Genomic DNA, 22088 nt, shown 5'->3' on the forward strand with positions numbered 1-22088 from the left:
ATCCTCTGCTATAGCAATTTTTGTAGCCCCAAACTTAAAAAAAAACAAAAACCAACAAACCCAACAAACCCCACCTTGCTCTCTGTTTCAAACAAATGTCTTTTCATAGCATTATCATTCCCTCACATCAAACCACCACACAAAACACTTTGGCTCAACGTACCAGCCTCTGCAAGATCATTTATGGTTAGAAAGCTTTCACCTCTTCTCAATAATACTAACAGCAATGCTGACCTGTACATTTTATCAACACAAGCGAATGTAAAATACAGTCAATGCAAGAAACTGTCAGGTTCTCCTAAATAAAGGGAGTAAATTAAATGTCTTTTTAGATCCAACTTTTGCACTTAATATTGAACAGACAATCAACTGGTAGCAAATAAGTAGTATTAGAGCCACTGGGTCCAATTAACAGTACACCTGCTTTGCTTAATGTAGGTTTTCAAAAATGTATATATATGTATCATTCATTATTCATAACATCTATATATTATTCAATGCTACAAATTACCTATCACAGCAAAAGGGTCCATATAATTTTTTTTGGAAGAAAAGCACAGACTAATTAAAGGCTAACTAAAACAACATATGAAGGGCTAGAATTTACAAACCCTCGCTCCTCACCGGGAGCCTTCGTTTGTGGTGGCCCCTTCAGGACGCTGCTCTCACGTTAGTCCTTTTGTACCGTGATGAATGAAATGGCTACTGATGCCCTGCAAATAAAGGGCCCCCAACTCCCTTCAACAGAAGCAGGTGCTATTGAACCACCACTGTTTGCACAGTGGCTCCCCTCACACAAAATAAAGGAAAAAAACTGCCAGAGAAACCAATGCAGAGCAGTTCCTGGGAGGCCTCGCGTGCCTCGCTGCAGCACGGCGCCACGCGTCGGCGCGCGGGCCGGCCGGAACCGCTGCCTGCTCTGCGCAGCCCCGCACAGTTGGTCTCACGAGTACGAGCTCACGTCTGCAGCTCAGATGTAGGGTGGGATGCAAAAATTGACTTCCAGCATAAAGATCATACGCTATTCTTCTGCCTTGATACTTTAAATTTAAGCATTATTATGCTGCATGAACTACTCAGATGCGTACAGGAAGAAAAGGCTTATTATTAGGTTTATTATCATATTATTAGCTATACACACTTTTTTAAAAACAAACTTTTACACCTTTTTTTTTTTTTTTAAATCAAGACAGACATTCTGGGGCAACTACTGAGATCAACATTTAAATGATTCTAAAAGCATAAGATTAAAACATGACTTTTTGCTTGTATTTTAAAGTTAAAATACCAATGACATAAGAGAAACCTCAGCATACTAAATAAAAACTTATACTGACTTAGCCTTGTTTTAATTTATGATCCAATCTATTATCTGTGCTTAGTAGCAATAAATGCAGCAATCAGGGCTTATTTAATGAAAGTTTTTGGCAACACAGACCTTGTCAACGTGCAGAGTGGACAGATAAAGAAACACTAAAAAAGAAAAACGACGAGCTGATGGCTCTTGCTATTGCTCTTCTAGAGAGCTAACTGCTCTTTATTACACTTGAACTTATTGTTAAAAAATGCAAGTTACATTAAAAGAAAGAGCAAACTAACCTACTTTAATTTCCCATACTTGAAACACAGATGTGAAAAACGCTGACATAAGCACGCAGACTAGCACGCTGAGATTCCTGCAGGACCCTGAAGCCCTCGGCTAGGGCCTCCTGCAGGGCCGTGGCTTTCCCGCGGTTTGGCTCTTCCACGTGTGCGAGGCAGAGCCCGCGCAGCGCGAGGAACCTGCGACGCACTGTGCGGTCTGCAGCAGGCCAAGGGAGCCACCTGCAGTTTGCAATCCACAAGGCAGCACCACTGGGGCTCTTGGCCTCGCTTTCTATTTTTATGTCCCCAAAGCAATGCATACGGCTCAGGTACAACGGACCCATGTTAAATACCAGAGACTTCGTATTAAAATGAAGCTAGCTGTCTCCCACCTTACACATACACCGGTGTTATGGGAATTTTGGAACAAAATTGACTGCAAAGCTTTTAACATATTTAAAATGTGCAAAGGTGGAAGTGCTCTGTGATTTTTATCCGAGTTTAAGATGTGTTTTTTTTTTTTTTTTTTTTTTTTTTCCCTCACACTAATCCATTTTTCTTTCATATAGAAATACCCATCACAAGGGAATGCAAATGTTGTCCGTCAAGTTCAAAGCTGGACCAAGCACTTCTTCCAAATCTCTTCTGCATGAAGTTACCTTTAAGGGTACTATTGACTTGTATTCGTGGATATTGGACATCTTATAATTATGTCAGTAGTATCAAGAAAAACTGCTCAAAACATTTTTTTAATTAAGGCTGAAAGAATATAATAAGGGCATTGTGCCTTCTTGCTTTGAATGATCTAATTTGTTTGCAGGACTGAAGAAATTAAATACAGACACTTGCGTCTTTTATATTGCTGTATTGTAGGGCTTTTCCTGGAAGAATAACAATTTCAAATAATGAAACAGCTAAGTTGTTTACCTCCTAGGCACGTTCTCATAGCGATGGCCAAATATAAAGTCCAAGTTATAATATTGTATTCCTGGGGATATTTCAGGTCACGTTTCATGAGGAGCCAGTGCACAAGTTGAGGAAAGGAAAAATGAAGGCTCTGAAGCAGGTGGGACTAGCAGCCCACTGATACTATGGCCTTGATTCAGTACTTCATACAAATTGATTTTGGACCTAGAATGATAGCCATCCCCAGGAAGTAGGAGCTAATCAAAACTACTAACACACTGCAACTCAAATAATGGCAACTCAGCTTAATTAGAGTGTAGCTATCCAAGCATTTGTAAAATAGTTGAGAATAATGTCTAAAAATATCACTAGAAGCTGATGACCAAAGCATGAAGGAATTCTTGATAAGCTAGTCCGACCTACTGTAACAAATGCAAACAGAAAATGCTAGTGTGTGATACACTCACAAGAAAATCAATACTGTTTTAAGTAATATTTTAGCAGAAGGATAGAGACAGTGAAAAAACAACAGGCAAGCAGAGTGTGTTAACACTTGGATAAAAGTAACCCCCAGGGGATTTAAAAGCAAGGAGGAGGAGATCTCCATTACAACATCCTACACCTCCATATAAAGCACTCGAGATGGGGTGACTTGTTGCAGCATCACTGACATTCACTCAACTAAGAAAGGGGGTAAGAACAGCACTATGTCCCCCAAAGGGGTAGATCCTAGGATTAGTAGGGGTGGTCATGTGCACCCTAACCAGAGGAACAACCATTTGAGACTTCACTAGAGCAACAGTAAACTGGGCTCTCTACATAAGGTGGCCACCCTTTTGGTTCATAAACGACACCTGAACATATCTACTGTACCACCTACTGACAGAAATAGCCAAAACATGCACCTATTTTAAGTCAATTCCTCTGCTGTTCAAAAGGAGGGAGGGTTCAATATTTAATATAAACTTGGGTAAGCATTATTACCTGATTACAATGCTGCACAGATCAAATTTCCTGAACAGCTTATAGTCTTACAGCCAAAAAGGAAAGCACTTATCACTTTCATATGCATATTAAGATATATTAAGAGGGTGTTGAAATCATCAGTGTAGCTGAAGGACTCGGGAGTTAGTTTTACTTAAACATCACATCCTACTTAAGCTCATCACGTCACACACTATTTCTCTCTCAGAAGCAATAGCAGCTCCCTGGGCTGTTCCTGAGCCTTCTCCACATCTGCTGGGCTCTCTTTTCAATTGCTCCAACCACCTTTCTGCGCTGTGTTCAGTTTTTGAACACTCTTCACCTCCACTCAACAAAACAAGCTTAAATGCTAAACCTCTGATACTGACCCAAAACATGAACATACTAAACTATATTTTAGTACTATTTAGTATTTTTAATGCAACTATTTATGCAAGCTTTATATTAATCATAACTCTGCAATAAAGCACTCTAAAGAATATATTACTATTACTTCATGTTTCTTATGCAGAAGATGAATGGTGGTATTACAGAAATACATTTAATTAGTATTACTAAACTAAAAGTGCAGAAAAAAAAGGCTAGAAGTGTTATGAAAATGCCATGTGTTTTGCCACTGCATTTTTCACTTCTGTATCTATGAACTTAGTTGAAGAGTCTAGAAACAAGTGGAAATTTCTATGCATTTGTAAACAACATCGAAAATACCACACAGCTCTACCTGCCATCGTTTAAATACTAATCACTGTTAAAAACACACACCACATACATACACACCTGCATGTTGGATAGTTTACCTCCAAGTTTGTATTTTCTCTGTTCTCTCAGTCACTCAGAACCTATAATGTGAATAATCTAACTCAGCTATTAAAACATTATTTCAACCTAATGTTGAACACACAAATAAAGGGAGAGTTGAATTATTTCAAAGCTGGCGTCATAAAGAAGCAACAGAACCTGGACCGGCTGAGAGGTTCTCCCTTGAGGGAAGTCATAGGGATAATGAATTCTGTGCTGGAACAATCCCAATAGTTACAGACTATTATGTACTAATTACTACCTTTACTGATCTACAGTACACATAATTAATTTCTTCAGAGTAACACTATCATTCTTGACTGGCAAAATACACTACCTAAATTACAAGAGCCAGAAATTAATATGATCCTTTAGGGAAAAGGCATTAACTTGCTTTGCAGAGTTTTGCAATTAGACTATCAAACTAATAGTGAAAAGTCACAGATTTTGATAGCTGCAGGCCAGATATATTGGGTATTCTCACATCAGAGCAGAAAGTTACAGGAGGCTCCAAGCAAATGGCAGTTCTTCTAATTCACACAGCTGTAACTTTTTTTTTTTTTAAAAAAAAAAACTTACTTGATATAAGACACTTACTATACATATTTCATATTCATATTTCACAAAATTCAACACCAACACAAGCAGTTTTTGAGACTCATATTGCAGTAAGCACTACAGGCATCACATTGCTGCTGATGGTGCTGCTCTCTTCCCTGCAATACTTGCATAGCCCACAGTAAATTCTGAAATCAGTTAAGGGATAAAACCAAAACATATACGAAACATTGCTCTAGATAAAAAACAGTATTTGATTTGCTTAAATACTGTGAAAGATTTGCTATTAAGCTTGTTCTTGTCAAAAAAGCTAATGCTACACTTGACCTTCTCATGACATTCTACAGAAATGCAAATTGTCCAAGAAAAAAAGAGTATATTTTAATTTTACTGAAGTAGAAGTACAAGTTTCCAGAAAAGTATAACCAGATTGGATTAATATAATGATCATAAATTACTGGTCAACTTGATTAAAACATCTCCCTTACAAGGAAAATACTCTATTATGCATTTAATCAAAAGCAGAACCATTTTTTCAATTCAAGAATTCCAAGACTGTATATCATACGTATTGGATAATTTAAACCCATCATAAGGCTCTTTCAGGTGACAGTGTATTTCATTATTTTATTGTACATTAGCAGAAATGAACAACTTCAAGATCCTATAACAAACTCCTCATAACGACAAGATACCTTTCTTAGATCACTGGGATCACCTAACTTCTTAAGAAAGTTCTTCTAATTCTTAAGAAACACTTCAGGGTTAATATTACATAACCCAGCTGACTTAATTCAGTTTCACTTCCTCTTTATACTCCCCAAACCAGAAATGATTATTTGTAATTAAGAAAGTACTTAACAGTTCACAGAAAGTAGCTCAAAGTTTTAAAAAAGCAATTTTCCTTACATGGGAAAGATGTATTCCTCATGGCACCTCATCTTAACATTACCCAACTTGTTAATAACCTACAGGCACCCACTAAATCCTAACTGTACCTGATTTGCAATCCCATTTCTTTCCTCAAACTGAGGAGAGACTACGGTCATCACTTCCTCCTCTGCATCTGGGAACAGGGTTTCAAGTTCAAAACACACATCTAAAGTTTTCTACGGGCAGTCTGGAGCCTTAGAGTCCACTCGACAAAGGCCCCAGAAAGGTTTTCAGGTCACCTACATTTCTATTGAAGAAAACTGGAAAAAACCCTTCAAGACCGTACTGAGACGGCAATGATTAGAAGTCAATTAACCTAGTTCAAACCCTGACATCTCAAAATCCTGGAAAGTCTGAAAGGGCCTAACACCCTAAGACACTTCTGATGCTCCCTACAGAGGAGAGGTTTCCCTAAGTGTGCTCAGTAATTGATCTCAGAACAAACTGTGTAGTTTGATGAGCTCTGATTCGAACCCAACTGAACACACTGAATATGTTAGCTAAGCATTTACTTTAAACATCTGACAGTTCAACAATGAGTGAAGATTTAACCTTCCTCTTACTTTCAAAGAAATTTGCATCCAACTATATTTAGATAAAATTATTTTACCAAAGAAAATTCCACTCTATTTTTGGTGCTGAGTGATTAAACATCCTTATCTTTTTGCAGTTAATTGACACACACAATAAATAACTCCTTAATTAATTAAAAGTGTGCTTTAGAGGTGAACTTTGTGACATTCATTTTTTCTCACTTCAAGTCTGTTTTCCATTTCCTGGTACCTTTCCAAAAGGTATCATTTTCTTGCAGGTTTGACTGCCTTCCATGAAAGGTGGTGTCACCCCGACAAACAGGGAGCAGGTAGTTCTGGGACAACCAAGGTGAAAATATTTCTTAAGTATCTTAAAACAAAACTGTGATAAGTGAGAAAAAGGAAGCTGTCATTCCCATTGTCCAAAAAGAACATGAGTAGAATTCATTTAATCAAATTTATGATTGCTCTTGTTGGAAATACCAAAATTGAATACATGTGCATGTTATCATTTGCTTTGCTTCAGTCACTGCACTTGCTGGCATTCCAAAGTATCATAGAATAGAAGATAATATTCCCCAAGTTACTGCAATAAATTCTTAGTGCTTGTCAGTTTTCTTCCTCTCATGCACAGATTTGTTTTACATGTTGCCTGGGCTCTCCCAAGACAATAAAACACAGGTCTGTGTCATTACCTGTCACTCTCACGGAGCGCATTAGGAAATCATATGGAGAAACAGAACTAACTGAAAAGAGAAATTTTATCGATCCTAGATTATGCTTGAAATCAGCTTTTTGGTGATTGATGTGCTCTCTGCAGAGCACATCTTACGGCTAAAGGTAAGGAAGAAGCATTGGGAACCCTTTTAATGCAATCGTTTGTAGATAGAAGTTGCAGAGGAAAATTTCATGTTGGATGTAGTTACGTGAGCCTGTACTAAGTTACTATGAGACTCTTGCAACTTCTAGGGGCTTTTAGAGCTTTCATTAAAGCTTTAATTAAGAAAAAAATAAAAGAAAATAGGCAATATTAATTAAGCTAAGTAGGATTTTTGTGTTCAGTGTAATACACGGTAGCATTTTCCAAAATACTAGCTAGCCCATATGAAAACTGGCCACATGATTTTTTACCTCATTTGTGCAAGTGTATGAAAATAAAGCATACATGTATTTTTTTTTCCAGCTATGAACAGTATAACTACATCACACTTGTGAAAGTGCACCATATTTTCCTTAGAAACTTTTCAACTAAATAGTGCATTGCATTTTGGTATACATCTCCTTCACCCATTTGGCAATAGTTGGGTCTTTAGCATATTTAACAACTTTTCTGCTCATAACTTCCATTTCAGATAAATTCAAATAAGCACTAACATGGTAATCTTCGTATTTTTAACAGTCCTCCTATCCATATTATTTTCTGCAATTATTAAGTGAGAATAACCTCAGGAAGGACAGGACAAACATCTGCAAAGCTACCACAAAATGAAGCTAGTAAGAAAACTCCTGTTGTTTATAGTTTTATAACTGTGCAAATAGGTCAGGAAGAGTTTCCTCTCATAGGCAACTGACAACTATGTCAACATTTCAAGAGGAGTTTTTGCAATACTTTTAATGAAGAAGGATTTTGAGAAATTCAGGAACATTTCTTCAATTGCTGATGAAAGAATTCAGCTCGAGGCAGAAGGTTGTCATTTCCATTAGGAAGGTACTTATTCCACTTCAAATGTTATATGCTGCTGCAGGCTCATTTTAAAGAGTTCCATGCCTTGCCATTACACCTAAGCCAGTGACAAACTAGACATAATTGCACCTCATTGCAAGAAGTCTTTACTTGTACCCGTGAGCCCCAAAATCTATTGAACTTCTATGAGAAAAACAAAACAAAATCAAAGGATTTAGAGACAAAAATGTGAAACACGGTACCTTCCAAATACTAATAGTTAAGATCCAGTGACTACTTAAAATAGCAAGAACTCTGAGTGTAAAAACTCAATACTATCTACAAAAAAAAAAAATAGCTGAAAAGATGATGACTTTTCTAAGGGGTTTCCAATGGGCACACGAAACCCACACATTCAAAAATGACTCAAGGAAAAACTCTACTTGAAGCATAATTCAGCAAAGTTATGATACTCTGAAACACCTGGCTTAGCCTGAATACACTTTTAAAATACTGTATTAGTATAAAACATTATTCTTATTCCTGAAACTCAGAATACATCCAGGATACCAGAAATTTCCATGCATAATAACTCGCACTTGAAGTAATACAAGCCCCTCATAATTTTTAGGAGTGCAAAAGCATTCTAGCACTTTTACTTACGAAAAGATTCCCTGCAGTTAAAATACAAAGCACTACATAGAAGCATGGGATCATTATGGTTGGAAAAGACCTTCAAGATGAAATGCTAGTTCGCAAAAGCAAGGAGATAAAACAACATAGAAAATATGTTTACATCTTGGAACACACATTCAGTTCTTTTAAATACTAAGTGAGGTCCCTTCCAACCTTAAGCATTCTATGATTCTGTGAAGTGTAGTTTGCTTATTTAGATTTGTTCTATGAAAACCTGATTCATGTGACTCCATTCACCTTCAAGAAGTGCAGCTCCCTAAAGCACGCCGTACTCCAGCTGCCTGACAGATGGAGGAAAGATTTGTGGCTAGATCAGGAATTCATTCTTGCCGTACCTGCTGCCTTTTGGACTATAATTTGTTGGGCTGCCTCATTAGCTCTTGAATAAGTTATTATTGAACCATACCTCAACAGTACTTGCTACTTCCCAATGCCTGAAACAAATTACTGGTAAATGGCTCACATATTAAATACTGCTCGGAGGTTCATTACTATTCATGCTTAATAATAAGTTTTCAAGAGGTTGTATGCCGCTTCTGAAGTACTCTAATGTCATCTGAAAACCACAAATAGCTGAGGAGGGTATGCAGGTTTCCAAATCATAATGTTCTGGAGTTAGACGACTGCATTCTGGACTTAAGATACCACTAAATGTTACCTCTGATTGGCAAAATTGAAAATATTTGAAAAATAAAGTGTTTTTAATCCAAGAACATTAGCAAAAGAGTTCTTTACATGATATACTGATCAATCCCACTTTGAGTTTACAGAAAACCCCATACCCCATAGGCTGTATTTTCACTGAACCATTCTTTAGTACGGCCAAACAATCGACCCATTTAAACATGGTGACCCAACATACATCGCAAGATGATTTCATGTTCTCCTCCAGTATTCCCAGAGTTTAAAGAACATGCACCCACTTTTTCAACCCTAAACTTTAGAAGACTGTTGCGATCTAAGCATATTGTTGTACCACTCTACTAAATCAAAATTTCAGGCAACTTGCAATGATTTGACATTATACATTACACCCCCTATGTGCGGAATATCTAAAAGAACCTGACAACCTGAAATTCCTGCAGCTAGTTACTTTAATGCAGATGGGCATAGTTTAGGATTAAAATTTGAATTTTTATTAGAATCTGTCTTGAAACAAATACATATCTGCCTGCAAAGTTCAGGTTTGACACATACCCTCACAAAGCTTGTTTTGACAATTTTCTTAGTGTTCAAGAATAGGCCACAAAAACAAGGAGAGGTAATTTTTGTAATAGATGGCTGTGCTTATAAAATGTATGTGTTGTAACATATCTTTCCACTATGAAACTACTCTGTGAATTCCATAGTATTGCACAAACCATAAGGATGACTGGAATTTCCAAGTTTCAAACTTACCAGAAGTAGGATAAAAAGTAAAAGAAGGTACCTTTCATTTGTGATCCAAAGGTGAGTGCTAATTTTGCAAACAGATCTGGGCTTTCATATTTATCTTCTCTAGCTTTTACCCAAAAGCTGCACTCCATTATTTCATTTGGCTCCACCTGAAACAAAAGGTCATTTTTGAAGTTAGTAACTAGTATTTTCCATAGCCAAATTAAAATCATTGCTATTAGACTGCTGCAATAATTGTACTGAATTAAGTTTGGGAATTAACAGCATTCTTATTAATAAACTGTTTAAAGTGCTTAAGCCTAAATGGTGCCATGGCACATGAGATTTAACCCGTGGAGGTACCAAATTTATTAGAAACAGCAGACAATGAACACAGCTGCCTTTGCCATCATTCCATCTCAGTCCTGCACCACGTTGTGTGCAAAAGTCAGAATTTGGTTCACAGAGGTGTTATTTCAATCCATCTTAAAAACGTTCTCTTAAAGATGTTTCCTAAGGAAGACAGTCACACTAACTATCCTCTATCTTCACAATGATTTTATCAGATTAACTTAATACCTTCAGGCAAACCTGTGCAACTGCCCATACGCACATTTTCAAGTGTCAGGTGTCAGCAAAAAATTCCCCTAACGCTTTGCAAAACAATAGACTACCCAAATATTTCTGCTCATAGAAATTAAAAACTCTAAGGACACTTGTTTGTACTAGTAGGTGCTTTAATAGCCTACATGGTTTGAGAAAGGACATCACTGTTTCCTGTTCATTCTTGCTGGTGAATACTGGACCATGTTTCAGAGGCTTTTTTTTTTTTTTTTTTAATTAAAGTTCAGTTGCATAAATCTGTAACAAAGGATTCTATCTGACAGTCAGAAATTACCAGCAATTCCCAGAAGATTCTGAGAACGCTTGCTTTTCCCAACAGCTTGCATTTTAGGCAACACTTTTCAGGCTGATTTCTTTTTTTAGCCTTTTCTATTTCAAAATGGTAGAATATAGCGTTTTAATGCTCTATTTGATAACTTGAAGACACAAATCTCGTATTCTTATCACCATACATTAACACAATTTAATACTCAAGAAAAACTGAGCTACTCCAGATAACAGAGTTAAAATAATTGAAGTCTAACAAAACTATCCAAACCCGAGGCGAGTTCAGTAGCCTTTCCTTAATTGTTAGTAGGAAGAAATAGTCCATGTCAGCAGTACCTCCATCGGGTATTTCTCATAATAACTGTACAGATATAAATGTTTTTCCGAGTTAGCCAGTCGACAAGTTTTCCAAACAGCCTTGATTAACGTATTTGCATGTGGCTTTGCACCTGCCCTTGCTTCCTCTCTTAGTTACCTTCTAGATACTGATTTTTTTTTCCTTCACCACTGATGTGCACTAATTAATTAAAGACTGTAGGAGAAACACTGATCTTCCTTGCTCTGCCTAAATGATTGCATTTGCAAATTATAAGCCAATATGGATATTTAAGAGACTAGATTATTATATCCTTTTGAAACACTGTCTTCAACAAGAATTAACATCTTTCATAGAAGAAATAATCTTATGTTTAATAAAATGTGCAGAGTTCCCACTTTTCTAGTGTACCAAACAGTAAAGTACACAGGGATTGAAGTACTTCATTTGATATCAGCTTTTAAAAGAATAAAAAATGAAAACAGAGTGCAATCAAAACTGAAAGCTGATTTTACTCTTCAGAAATGATTCAGAGTCTCCATTTCATGTTTTCAAAAAATGCTCCTCCACCTGTATTTCAGTGCCTTCAATTATCGTTGACAAGTTTGGAACACTGGTCAAACGCCAATAAAAACTTTGAAATTAAAGAGCTTCTTGACTTTAAGCTGACATGCAGGAAATAGATCAATATCAGATCAATATCATACTTAGGAGCCTTTCCACCTTTCACTACATGATCGCTGTTTCACTCTGAGGCTACCTTGCCACCAGCTGCAGACAAGGCATTAAAACCTAACTTAACGCAACATCAGCTATGAAGAGTTACAACTAAATGCACTAAATTAAGCAATAAAAATTTTATTCCTAAAATGACTGTTCCTTAGTGATGATCTAAATAGATTTTATTATTTTTCAAAATGTGGAAAAACTTTGGCACTCTTCCCAGACTACTTAAGCCAAGTATCCATCTGTAGTTACTTTCTATTATCACACACAGAATTCAGATGTAAACTTTATACATGGCTTCTGTAAGCATATTAATATAATTCATTTCAGTCAAATTGGCTGCAGTGATAAATACATATTATAAAATAAAAACTTATTTACGAAAAGAGTGGCAAGATGATATACAAAGAAGTGGCAAATCAAACCTTAGAAAATCTGTACTCTTTAAGGAAAGAAAAAAAAATCTATGCAAAAAACCCTTGCACAAGAGATTAGTATCAAAATTCAGTAATCAAAGAAAATAAAAGAAAATAACTGACGTAATAGCCAAAATATATTTTTGGAAGGGTAGGCATAGAGACATTTCTCGGGCAAGAGATAACAAGGTCATTCAACACCAAAATGAACACTTTTAACAGGAAGTGAAGTCACCTATACTTTTTTTTAATTCAAGAAAAGCTCTGTATTACAAAGGTAAACTTCTAAAGATGCATCATTACAGCAAAAACAATTACATAATTGTCTAATTCAAATGATTCATAAGGGACTACACAAACTAAGTCATCCAACTAAATGAACTACAATCCCTCCTCCTGCAAAAGACCCTCTTGTTTTGATAACTAGATAATGGCATATTTCTCAAAGACAGACATAAGCAGCTTCATTTTTAGCATGAAAACTCATACATTCTTTCTTCTCTTTAATCATACAACTGCACTATTTAAAACAATCCAGTATGCTAGTAATTTGGCATGCTAGGCAGGAGGTTCAAGATATTTTTTACAGATACGTTAAGAAAACGGGATTACAAAGCATAAAAACTAACCTGTATTTTTCAATACGCTTCAGTATTCCAGAAATATACTGAAAATTATATACAAAAATCTTTTCCCCAATTTCATTTCACTGCAATCTCTCCAGTTTTTTACAACATCACCTTGTTCTACAATTCTCTATGGTGGACATGAAATTTCTGACACTGCCCTGAACACACTGCAACACTAAGTATCTTATCCCTAGGAAAGTCATCCAGGGTGTTAGTGGACAACACTGAACACATGGAGATTGTCCTGTGTAGAATGAGGTGTCTTTGAAAAGTAGTATCAGCTGCAGCACAACCTCCAAATGTTTTGATTAGTGGATGGGATGAATTCAACAAATTTCAACCATTATTTAGATCATGTTACTTCCTTCTCCCTCAAAAACCTCTGTTCAATTAACTGAGGGAAAAACAAGCATCACAGTACCTTTGACCAATTGATTCTTTTCATAGAGACTTCTGGCGTATACTTTTTCTTCTCCTTCATTCCATGGGGTAACGCTGGTGTCACTGGAAGCGGGGGGAAAGCGGGAACACCTCGGAGAGGTGGTGGCAGTGGAGGCAGAGGAGGAGGAGGGGGAGCTGCTCCACTAGCTAGCAAAGGAGGTGGCGGTGGTGGCGGGGGCGGTGGTGGTGGCGGCGGCGGTGGTGGCACTGTCCCATTTGGCGGGGGTGGAGGTGCTGGTGGCACTTCTGTCGATTGATGTGTCAGGCCTGGACCCTGAAATTTAACAGTACTTTCATCTGGGAAGAGAAGTTACATATAAACTAGAACAAACCACCTCACAGCCAACCGTACTTCAACCTAATACTTGCTGTAACAAACACAACAATCCCGTTGTTGAAAATGAGAGGCATTAATAACTTGTACCTTAAAAACACCAAATAAACAAACAAGTATTTTCATCAAAACAAATTGTTTTCATTTTTAAGGAAACTTTACAATAGTAGTAGCATTTAAGTGAATAATATAGCATTTTATTTCTTACTGTTGTGCAAAACCTTATCCCCCATTCAGCATATCTTAGTAAGTTTGGGCAAAGGTGGTAATAATAATGATGAATGTTAATAATATTAATGATTCATCTAGTAGATCTTTTTTCCACAGAAATAACTGAAGGAGGTATTGCACTGTAAGGGTTAGGAGGCCACAGTTGTTCGTAACTATTCAAGCATCCTGTTTGGAGTCCAAAGAAAAAAAAAAAAATCTGTTTAATCTGTTGGCTGTTATTTCTGGTGCAAGGGCAATCACGACACCCATTCCAGTAACTTGCAAAGGAAACAATGAGCACAAACAGCAGCGTGTTGAACTATCAAAACTGTTTCACAAGATCCTAACAGAATGCCAAATTCCCACAGAATTTTGCCCTTCAAAGTATTCCTTAGAAAGTAACACCAGGGGCCATGCACAAACTACCACACAATGAGTTTACAGCCTAACTGATCCTCTCCTGCAAAATCAAAGTGTGATATAGGCTGTTCATTTAATCCAATTTGCATAATCTTCCCATAGACGCTTATACAGAGTTTCTAGTTTTCTAGACAAGACTTGGCTTTTTCGGCCCAGGAACTAAGTAAGCTCTAATGGAGCAATTCATGGAGCACTCAACAAGAGGGGCTGCTGGCTGCTTAGAGATTTGTAACAAATACTGAAATTGGGGTGAATGAAGTGTGAACAGAAATGTCTGTGAATGAAAGTATCGTAAGAAGCAACAGACCACAGGGTACTGAATTGGCTCGTATTCTTAAGAATACAACAGCAGCAACCTACAGCGATCCAGCTGTTGAACACCAGCTAACACATATCCGTTAGCATGAGAAGGCCAGTGACCCGTGTTCTGACAAGGCCCAAGCACAGGTAACCTGCAGCACAAAACCTGCACTGACAGCAGATCGATGGTGGCCAGGTTACACCATAGCCTAAGTCATTCCTACTCCTGTTATCCAACAGGACTTGACACCAGACATCAAAGTGCCTACGCTGAAGAAAGAGGCAATTGGTGGCAGCATTGCCTAACATTCAAGGAGAACGAGGCAAGGCAGCCTGAGGCCAAAAGATCAGTCCGTGATAACTGCCAGTTCCTAACAGGGGTAAAAGACCTGTCCAAAATCCAATTAACTGTCCTCAGACAATAGGAACCCAGGCAGCGATGTGAGGGGTCAATGAGCAGCACTGCTTGTCCTCGGCCCCTCACCGGGGAGCCCAGACAGACCCCTTGCACATACTGCTGGGGGGATTCTGAGCTCAAGTTGCAAGAAAATCAATGCAAGTAAAATCAGTTTTGTTGAAAGCATCTCCTCCTCCTCACAAGAGCTCCTACACTGTGTTTTGTTACATTAATTTCTATAGTCTTTTTGGTAAATGTAGTAATTTAGCAAAAGCATTCTAGAAAATGAATGTTAAGAGTCTCCATTTGCATGCCTCGTCTGAAAGGTGTCTATATTATACAGAAGCAGTTGTTTCCACCTTGGCATTTATCATACAAAGCCTTCTGAAACAATTTCTCTTGCAAAATATATGGAACACTGGGACACGAACAATTATTTAGAGAAGAGAATATGCTAGATTCACATTTTTTACTGCCTAAGGAAATTTTATCCTCAATAAAGCAAACACTTATGACAGGTGTTGAACATACTATATGAAAGCTGCAACCTCCATTAACTATGTTTAGGGTTTTACACCGGTTTAAAAATAAATCAATACAACTCTCACATGCATTTCAAATTCTGCAGAGACAGTGCTCTCAAGGGTACCTTCTTTTCAATTCTAAAAAAGTAGTAGTTTTCAACTGTGGAATTTATTGCAGGTAGCTTTATTACCTGTGTTCGTAACTGTTTGATTTCTGTTTCAAGTTCTTTGATTTTCTCCTCTCGTTTCTGAAGCTCAGCTTGTGCCTCCTGTCGAGCTGTGAACTCTTCATCAAACTGTAATGATTAACCATAGAAGTATTCGGCCCTTTATAGTCACACTAGATATCGTACTTTCAGGAAGTCTGTGAACAATAGCTCAACTGGAATAGATGCATTTTTAGCTTTAAAAAAATCTACATTTTCCCAGTAGGTATTTTTCTAGTATTGCATAGAATTTTTATTCAGTAAGTTACGATACAAAACTATTGATGTACGGATCCTAATTACAGCACACAGAAAAGGCACATTTAACTATTTTTTTTTTTTTTTTTTTTTAGTGTAGAGCATCACTGGCTTCTCAAACCCCGCTTAAGCAGAGAGAGTTTACATCCCAAGGGACATGCCTGCAGCTTCATCAGTATCATCCGTAAACTAACACAAATAACCAAAGAAGTTGATTCTCCCTTCAGTCTTGCTGTCCCATATAAAAGATGCAGACATCCAGTGTGTAGTATTCAAATATGATTGTGAAAACACTGTCCTACGTTTTGATATTGCTACTGTTTGCTATGTTTAAGAGACTATTAGCATTCTTCAAAGGCTTCTATTAATTATTCTTTTTCAGGACATGGCAACTTATCATGGGAAAGAATACGAGCTGACTGCCCGTAAGCCAAGTACGCTACGGTAAACAACTTTGGCAGGGAAGCAACACAACTGTTTAAAGCGTAGACACCAATAACTCCTGTTAAAATGGCATCCACATTTAATGAGAGAAAAGCTAAAGACTTGGCTCAACCTATTATTTGGGATAATTAATATAGGAATATGTACTGCCCTTTTGACTAGAAAAGGCTTTTTAAAATCGGACTGGTAAATATCAAAATTTCAAACACTTTTTGCTTTGAGTCAAGAATTAAAACTTCACATGACAACCTAAACTAGTTATCAAGTTCCTAAAAAAAAAAAAAAAAAAAGAAAAGAAAAAACTTGTAAAAAAGGATCAGCTTATTTACTAAGACATGTCCCAAAACGTACCGTAAGATTCCTAAACATGTGAATAACAAAGAAATAAAATATTTTTTTAAATGAAAGGAATTTATCATTGGTTGATTTTAAGGAAATAAATCTCTTATGTTTGCTTCTTTCTCTGCACCTAAAGACAACATGATTTTTCAAACACGTTAACAACTGCTTTTATACTTCAGTTCTATACTAGGGGTATATGAAGAGGCATGAATCTTTTCCCCAAGTTCTTTCATATCTTAGATATTTAACTGAGACTAAAATATTTCTGGAGAATATAAAATAGCAGCAAGAGGATTTTCCCTCATCAATTATATACAACACAAGATATTTACAACTAGCATTACTCATCAGCTTTTGAATACAGAGCAAGCTTAAATCTGAGCCTTGCACAAGATTAAAAAACAGCCATTAACTGTTGAAGCACATCCTGTCTGTAAGATTCACTGTTCCCCAGTTCTTTCTCAGCTGCTACAGTAAAACAAACCTATAATCTTCCTGACAGGTTTCTATCCCCTACCTTAAAACATTGGTAATATAGGACTTACCTTTTTGGAAAATTCTGCTGCCTTTTTTTCACTTTCTTCTACTTTAGCTTTGTCCACACAGGCATCTAAAGTCAAATAATTACCACACAATTCATGTAAAACTTATCCAAACCCTTCCAACCTCAATTAAACTGTGATCCTATGATATAAAAGCAATTAAAAAAAAAATGATTTCAATCACAAATTACTCGCATTACTTTTTCTGCACAACTATAATATCCAATTAGTTTAATATTAAGCATCTTTTTTTAATTATATATAGTTTTTGAGCAGTCTGGTCTCTTGTATACTACAAGAGTGTTTTCACAATATGTATCATCTGTACTGCTGGCAACTATCACGCAGTGCAGTACTACTGCTTCCCACAAATTGTACATTCCTGCCAGCACCCTGATTGATAAATAAGCAAACACAAACTATGAACTGAACAGGCTGATCTAACCAAACAGTTGGTTAATTACTTCACGCTTCGATCAGCAAAATCACTAAAAATAAAAAAGTGGTGAGAAGACCTGACCAGGAAAGTTGAAAACAAATCCTCTTAAGCGTTGTTCTGTTCCTTTGCTAACAGATTAGCGTTTACATGTGATGATTTTAGCCCTTCTTTTTAATTCAACTTACTACTATTTAAGAGATGAAAAAGCAGAGTTTAAATCAGTATGAAGCTACAAATTCCTTCATGGGATTTTAAAATCAGAAAGCCTCTCTAACATAAGAAAGGCAAAAAGAAGCATTTTCTTATTTCAATAAAACTATTTTGTAGGCTTCTAAAAGAAAACGCGGGCATCCATAAAGCAGATTTCTTGAATGCACAGTGAATGCCATTTCTATTGAATTCTATTCTCTTCTTTTCACAGAGTACAAAACTCAAAACATTTTAAGTGAAGTAAACAGGATTAACTGCAGATTATAAATACAAACTAGCATAAAGAAACAAACTGTTTTTAAACTTAGTAGGTCTGTAGAAATTGAAGTAAAATCAAGCCATCAGTTTTACAAAGTCATATTTGAGTTACAGAATATAGGTAATGCAACATGTCACATTATCAAAAATATTTTCTTAAATTAAGATATTCTCAAACAGTAACTACTTCCTCAGATGAAGCATTTATCCCAGGGATGACACACTATCTGAAAAAAAGCAACTTATACAAGTAAGTTCCACTTCCAGAAAACTGGTAAAATTGACACAGCCAACATATGTAGAAGTGTACAAAGAAAAAAAAGGTAATTTAGCAAAGAATGAGATAAAATTGATTGTAGTATACAAACCAATAAGGTGAGTAAAATCCACATCCAGTCTTCCTCTACTTTTAAAATCTGGGTCCATGCCACTGCAGTGCAATACTATCTGTGAAACGCATTCCTCTATTATCTTGTAATACTGAGGTCTGACAAAAAACACATTTTACAAGAAGAGAACTTGAACAACACCATATGCGACCCAGAGAACAAGAAAAAGCTAAATATAGCTCCCAATATACAAATTACACATTCACCAGTAGAAGGCTTCAATCAAAAATCTTAGTTCTGTGTTGGCTAATAAAATGCCATTCTAAGTTGCTCAAAGGGATATCAGAAAAATTGAGACCTCCACAAAACATACTTCTACTTTACAGTTGCCAGATAATAAGCAATAAACAACTCATTAATTATTATCAACATATATTGCACCAATTCTTGAGTAAAGTCTCAATACACTGAATTCCATCTACTTCCCACTTACCAAATTAGGATTTCAATAACCTAATTGTTTGATACACATCTCTACACTACAATATCAGGAATCTCTAAGATTACAGGATTCCATGCTCGAAATTGACTCTTACCAGTGCAAGTCAGTACAACGTCAATTTTGTACAGCATAAAGTTCTCAAGAGTAGAAAACTCTGAAAGCTAAACTGATGATATTGCAAACTTTTTGATTAAAAACGAAAGTTACAGAAACATTAAAGATCTCTCTGGTTTTATTTAATTCTTCATTTCTTCATCTTACACATGAATCATTTTCTTACCACCCTTTTACAACAAGATCGTATGCAATGCTTTGACACTGTTACAGATACTATTCTACTCCCCGCTCATTCCAAGTTAAACCTTACCGGATATAATAATCATTCCTGATCAGAAGGAAATGTTGGAGAATTGACAGGAAGTAGTTTTCGCAAGATGTATCTTTCAACATATTATACAACAGATGATATACTTCATTAATATCAGTGAAAATATTGTCAAGGAAATGCAGATATTAAAAAAAAAACTTCCCATATGAGCATTCATATAATATAAAATCCTTTAATATTCTGTACTACTCTTATAGGAAACATCCTTTTCCAGCAGCAGTTATCCAGATCCTTTGTTCCCTGTTGAACAATTTAATCCTTTCTCCAGTATTACCACTTCTTCGAATTTAAGTGTCAAGCAAATGTTCTGTGCTCATCTAACTTAAAATTTACTGCCTCTTCATACCTATAGAAGGCATGAAAAATAGTTTCTGAATTAGTTTTCAAATCATTTTTCCTCAGATTTAAATTCAAGTGTAATTTTACAACTTATAAATCAGTGGATTTAGTTTAATAAATAATAATTATGAGAAATTCAGTTCCTAATAGCCCGCATATAACAGAATGCTATCAGTATTAATTTTCTTATTAAATTTCTTTAAGAAAAAATAAGCAAAGAGAGTCCCCCACGCAATGAAATCTGCTTGTGAAAATCCTTAACACATGTCATTTTGATAATTGGTTGCATGCACAGAAAGCTATCTTAAGTTCAAAAGAAATTGCTGATCAATACATTAGAAGACCCTTTCACAATTTTTGAAAAGGATATTCCATTTCAGCTCTGATATCACCAAGACGATGTGACAGCTCAATTAAGTCTTCTTCTTTGTTTTCATCAAATACTTTCAACTGAATATCAAGCTCCTCATTCTCCTTATCTTTCAAGTCCTATTGTTTCAAGGCATAGCACATCTTAATTTTCCTTTTTACCTTAAAGCAACAGTTTCCCCCCTTAAAAGATCAGATCATTGCAAAATATAATACATTAACATTCTGAGCAGAAAATACACACTTAGAAAAGATTTAAAGGAATGCAGTTCACATTGTCTTTTTAAATAATACTATTTCACAGCTGATAAAAAGGCAAAAATAATATAAGCCAATCGAGCAGGCACAGGCTAACTAGTTTTGGACCGATTATGGTTCTTTACAGCCCTGAACTCCCCAGGCCCTAACCAGGCACTGCTTTCAACAAGACAGTTTGGTTATTTTGAACAATTACAGGGAGTTAATTGTGATACATTCCTACAGGCAGACAATTACTTACAGGTAATACTTTTTTCAGTCCACATCGTAAAAACTCATTTCTCAAGTGTATCCTGAAATCAAGATCTTCTGGAGATGTAACAAGGGCATTGATGAACTGCATACAGGCTATCTATAATCAGAAATACATCCGAAGTTTTCATTAAGAACAGAATGAAAATAATTATTTATTGTCTTTGACTATTCTGGTTGACTCAAATTATAAGAACAGATGCCAAGAGATGGTCATTGCCATTAAAAAAATAAATAAAATAAATCAGGACACAAGTAAAACTACAGCTCCATCTAACATCATGGGTACAAGAGATCAGAGCACAGTGGTCCCACAGACTCTGAAAGGTGTGCATAGGTATCACAACATCAACACACAGAGATAATCATGGTGGCAGCAAATTTATTATGTCTCATGTATATATCACATCTGGCTTCAGTTAGTATAAGCAACATCAAATACTGTTCTGTTTTACTATTCCAAGTGCTTCTGCTGTTTCTAGATGTATCACCTGTAAAAGACCTAACTTTTATGACCTGTAAAGGACCAAGCTTTTTTTTCAGAAAGTTATTCCCACACTCCATTTCTGTACAGCTACTCCTCTTCCTCCTCCTCTCCCAAGTTTCCCAACTTCAATGCAAACTTGTTTTTGGAGGGGGGCAGAAACGAGCCAACAAAATTAAACTCATCAGGTGTGTGTTTTCTACTCCTGCACAGCATTTCTGCAAAATGCCTGAAGTCTCAAGCTACTGGCTAATGCTTTAATTGAACAGCTGTGCATTAATTGATTTATTTTAAAACAGGCAGACAAAAGCATAATGCCAAAAGTGCTGATACATATTAATAGAGTGCAATGGGACTTCAGGGAAAACCTAGTTTGGTAAAAGTTGTTAACTGCAAATGGAAGTAGCAGGGTGGGGCATCTATAGCTCCTGGACAAATCAAGCAAACCAAAAAAGATGAGAACAACCTTCCACTTTTAATTAGGATCACTATTTAGTTTTAATGGAACACATTAAGGAGTCTTAAGTTTATATCAAAACTCACTTGGAAAGGCAGTCTCTTTATATAGCTGCATCTTCACATAACATAGTGTCATCACACTTGCTTGAATAACTCTTGTTATGTTACTGCTGTGACATGACTTAACAAGGCAAAGTACATGTCCAATCAGAAATTAATAGAGAGAAGAGGTGCCATCTGCTAGGCTTGTTTTTGCCAGAAGAGACTCTGGCTTAATGGCTTGTGCTAATACATTACAAGAACATTTTTGTGAGGTACAAGTTAATGAGTCTTGCAATTGCACCTTTATTCAAGTGTAAGTATTTTTATCAAGGGG

At 36.3% G+C, this 22088-nt stretch overlaps 1 protein-coding gene across 1 annotated transcript in view; it reads right to left on the minus strand.

Annotated features, from left to right (window-relative positions):
- Positions 1-22088, minus strand: part of DIAPH2 (diaphanous related formin 2) — a 206860-nt gene that overhangs the window by 152826 nt on the left and 31946 nt on the right. The window contains exons 11-18 of the mRNA XM_088527588.1: positions 20759-20869; positions 20261-20379; positions 19531-19647; positions 18701-18819; positions 17429-17493; positions 15825-15929; positions 13429-13722; positions 10085-10199 (exon numbers count right to left, since the gene is read on the minus strand). Of these exons, the coding sequence (XP_088383714.1) occupies positions 10085-10199; positions 13429-13722; positions 15825-15929; positions 17429-17493; positions 18701-18819; positions 19531-19647; positions 20261-20379; positions 20759-20869 (1045 nt within the window). The remainder of the gene's footprint in view (positions 1-10084; positions 10200-13428; positions 13723-15824; positions 15930-17428; positions 17494-18700; positions 18820-19530; positions 19648-20260; positions 20380-20758; positions 20870-22088) is intronic.

Source organism: Tinamus guttatus, unplaced genomic scaffold (genome assembly GCF_059628265.1).
Source record: "Tinamus guttatus ecotype Peru unplaced genomic scaffold, ASM5962826v1 Tinamus_guttatus_pri_ptg000287l, whole genome shotgun sequence".
NCBI classification, from domain to species: domain Eukaryota; kingdom Metazoa; phylum Chordata; class Aves; order Tinamiformes; family Tinamidae; genus Tinamus; species Tinamus guttatus.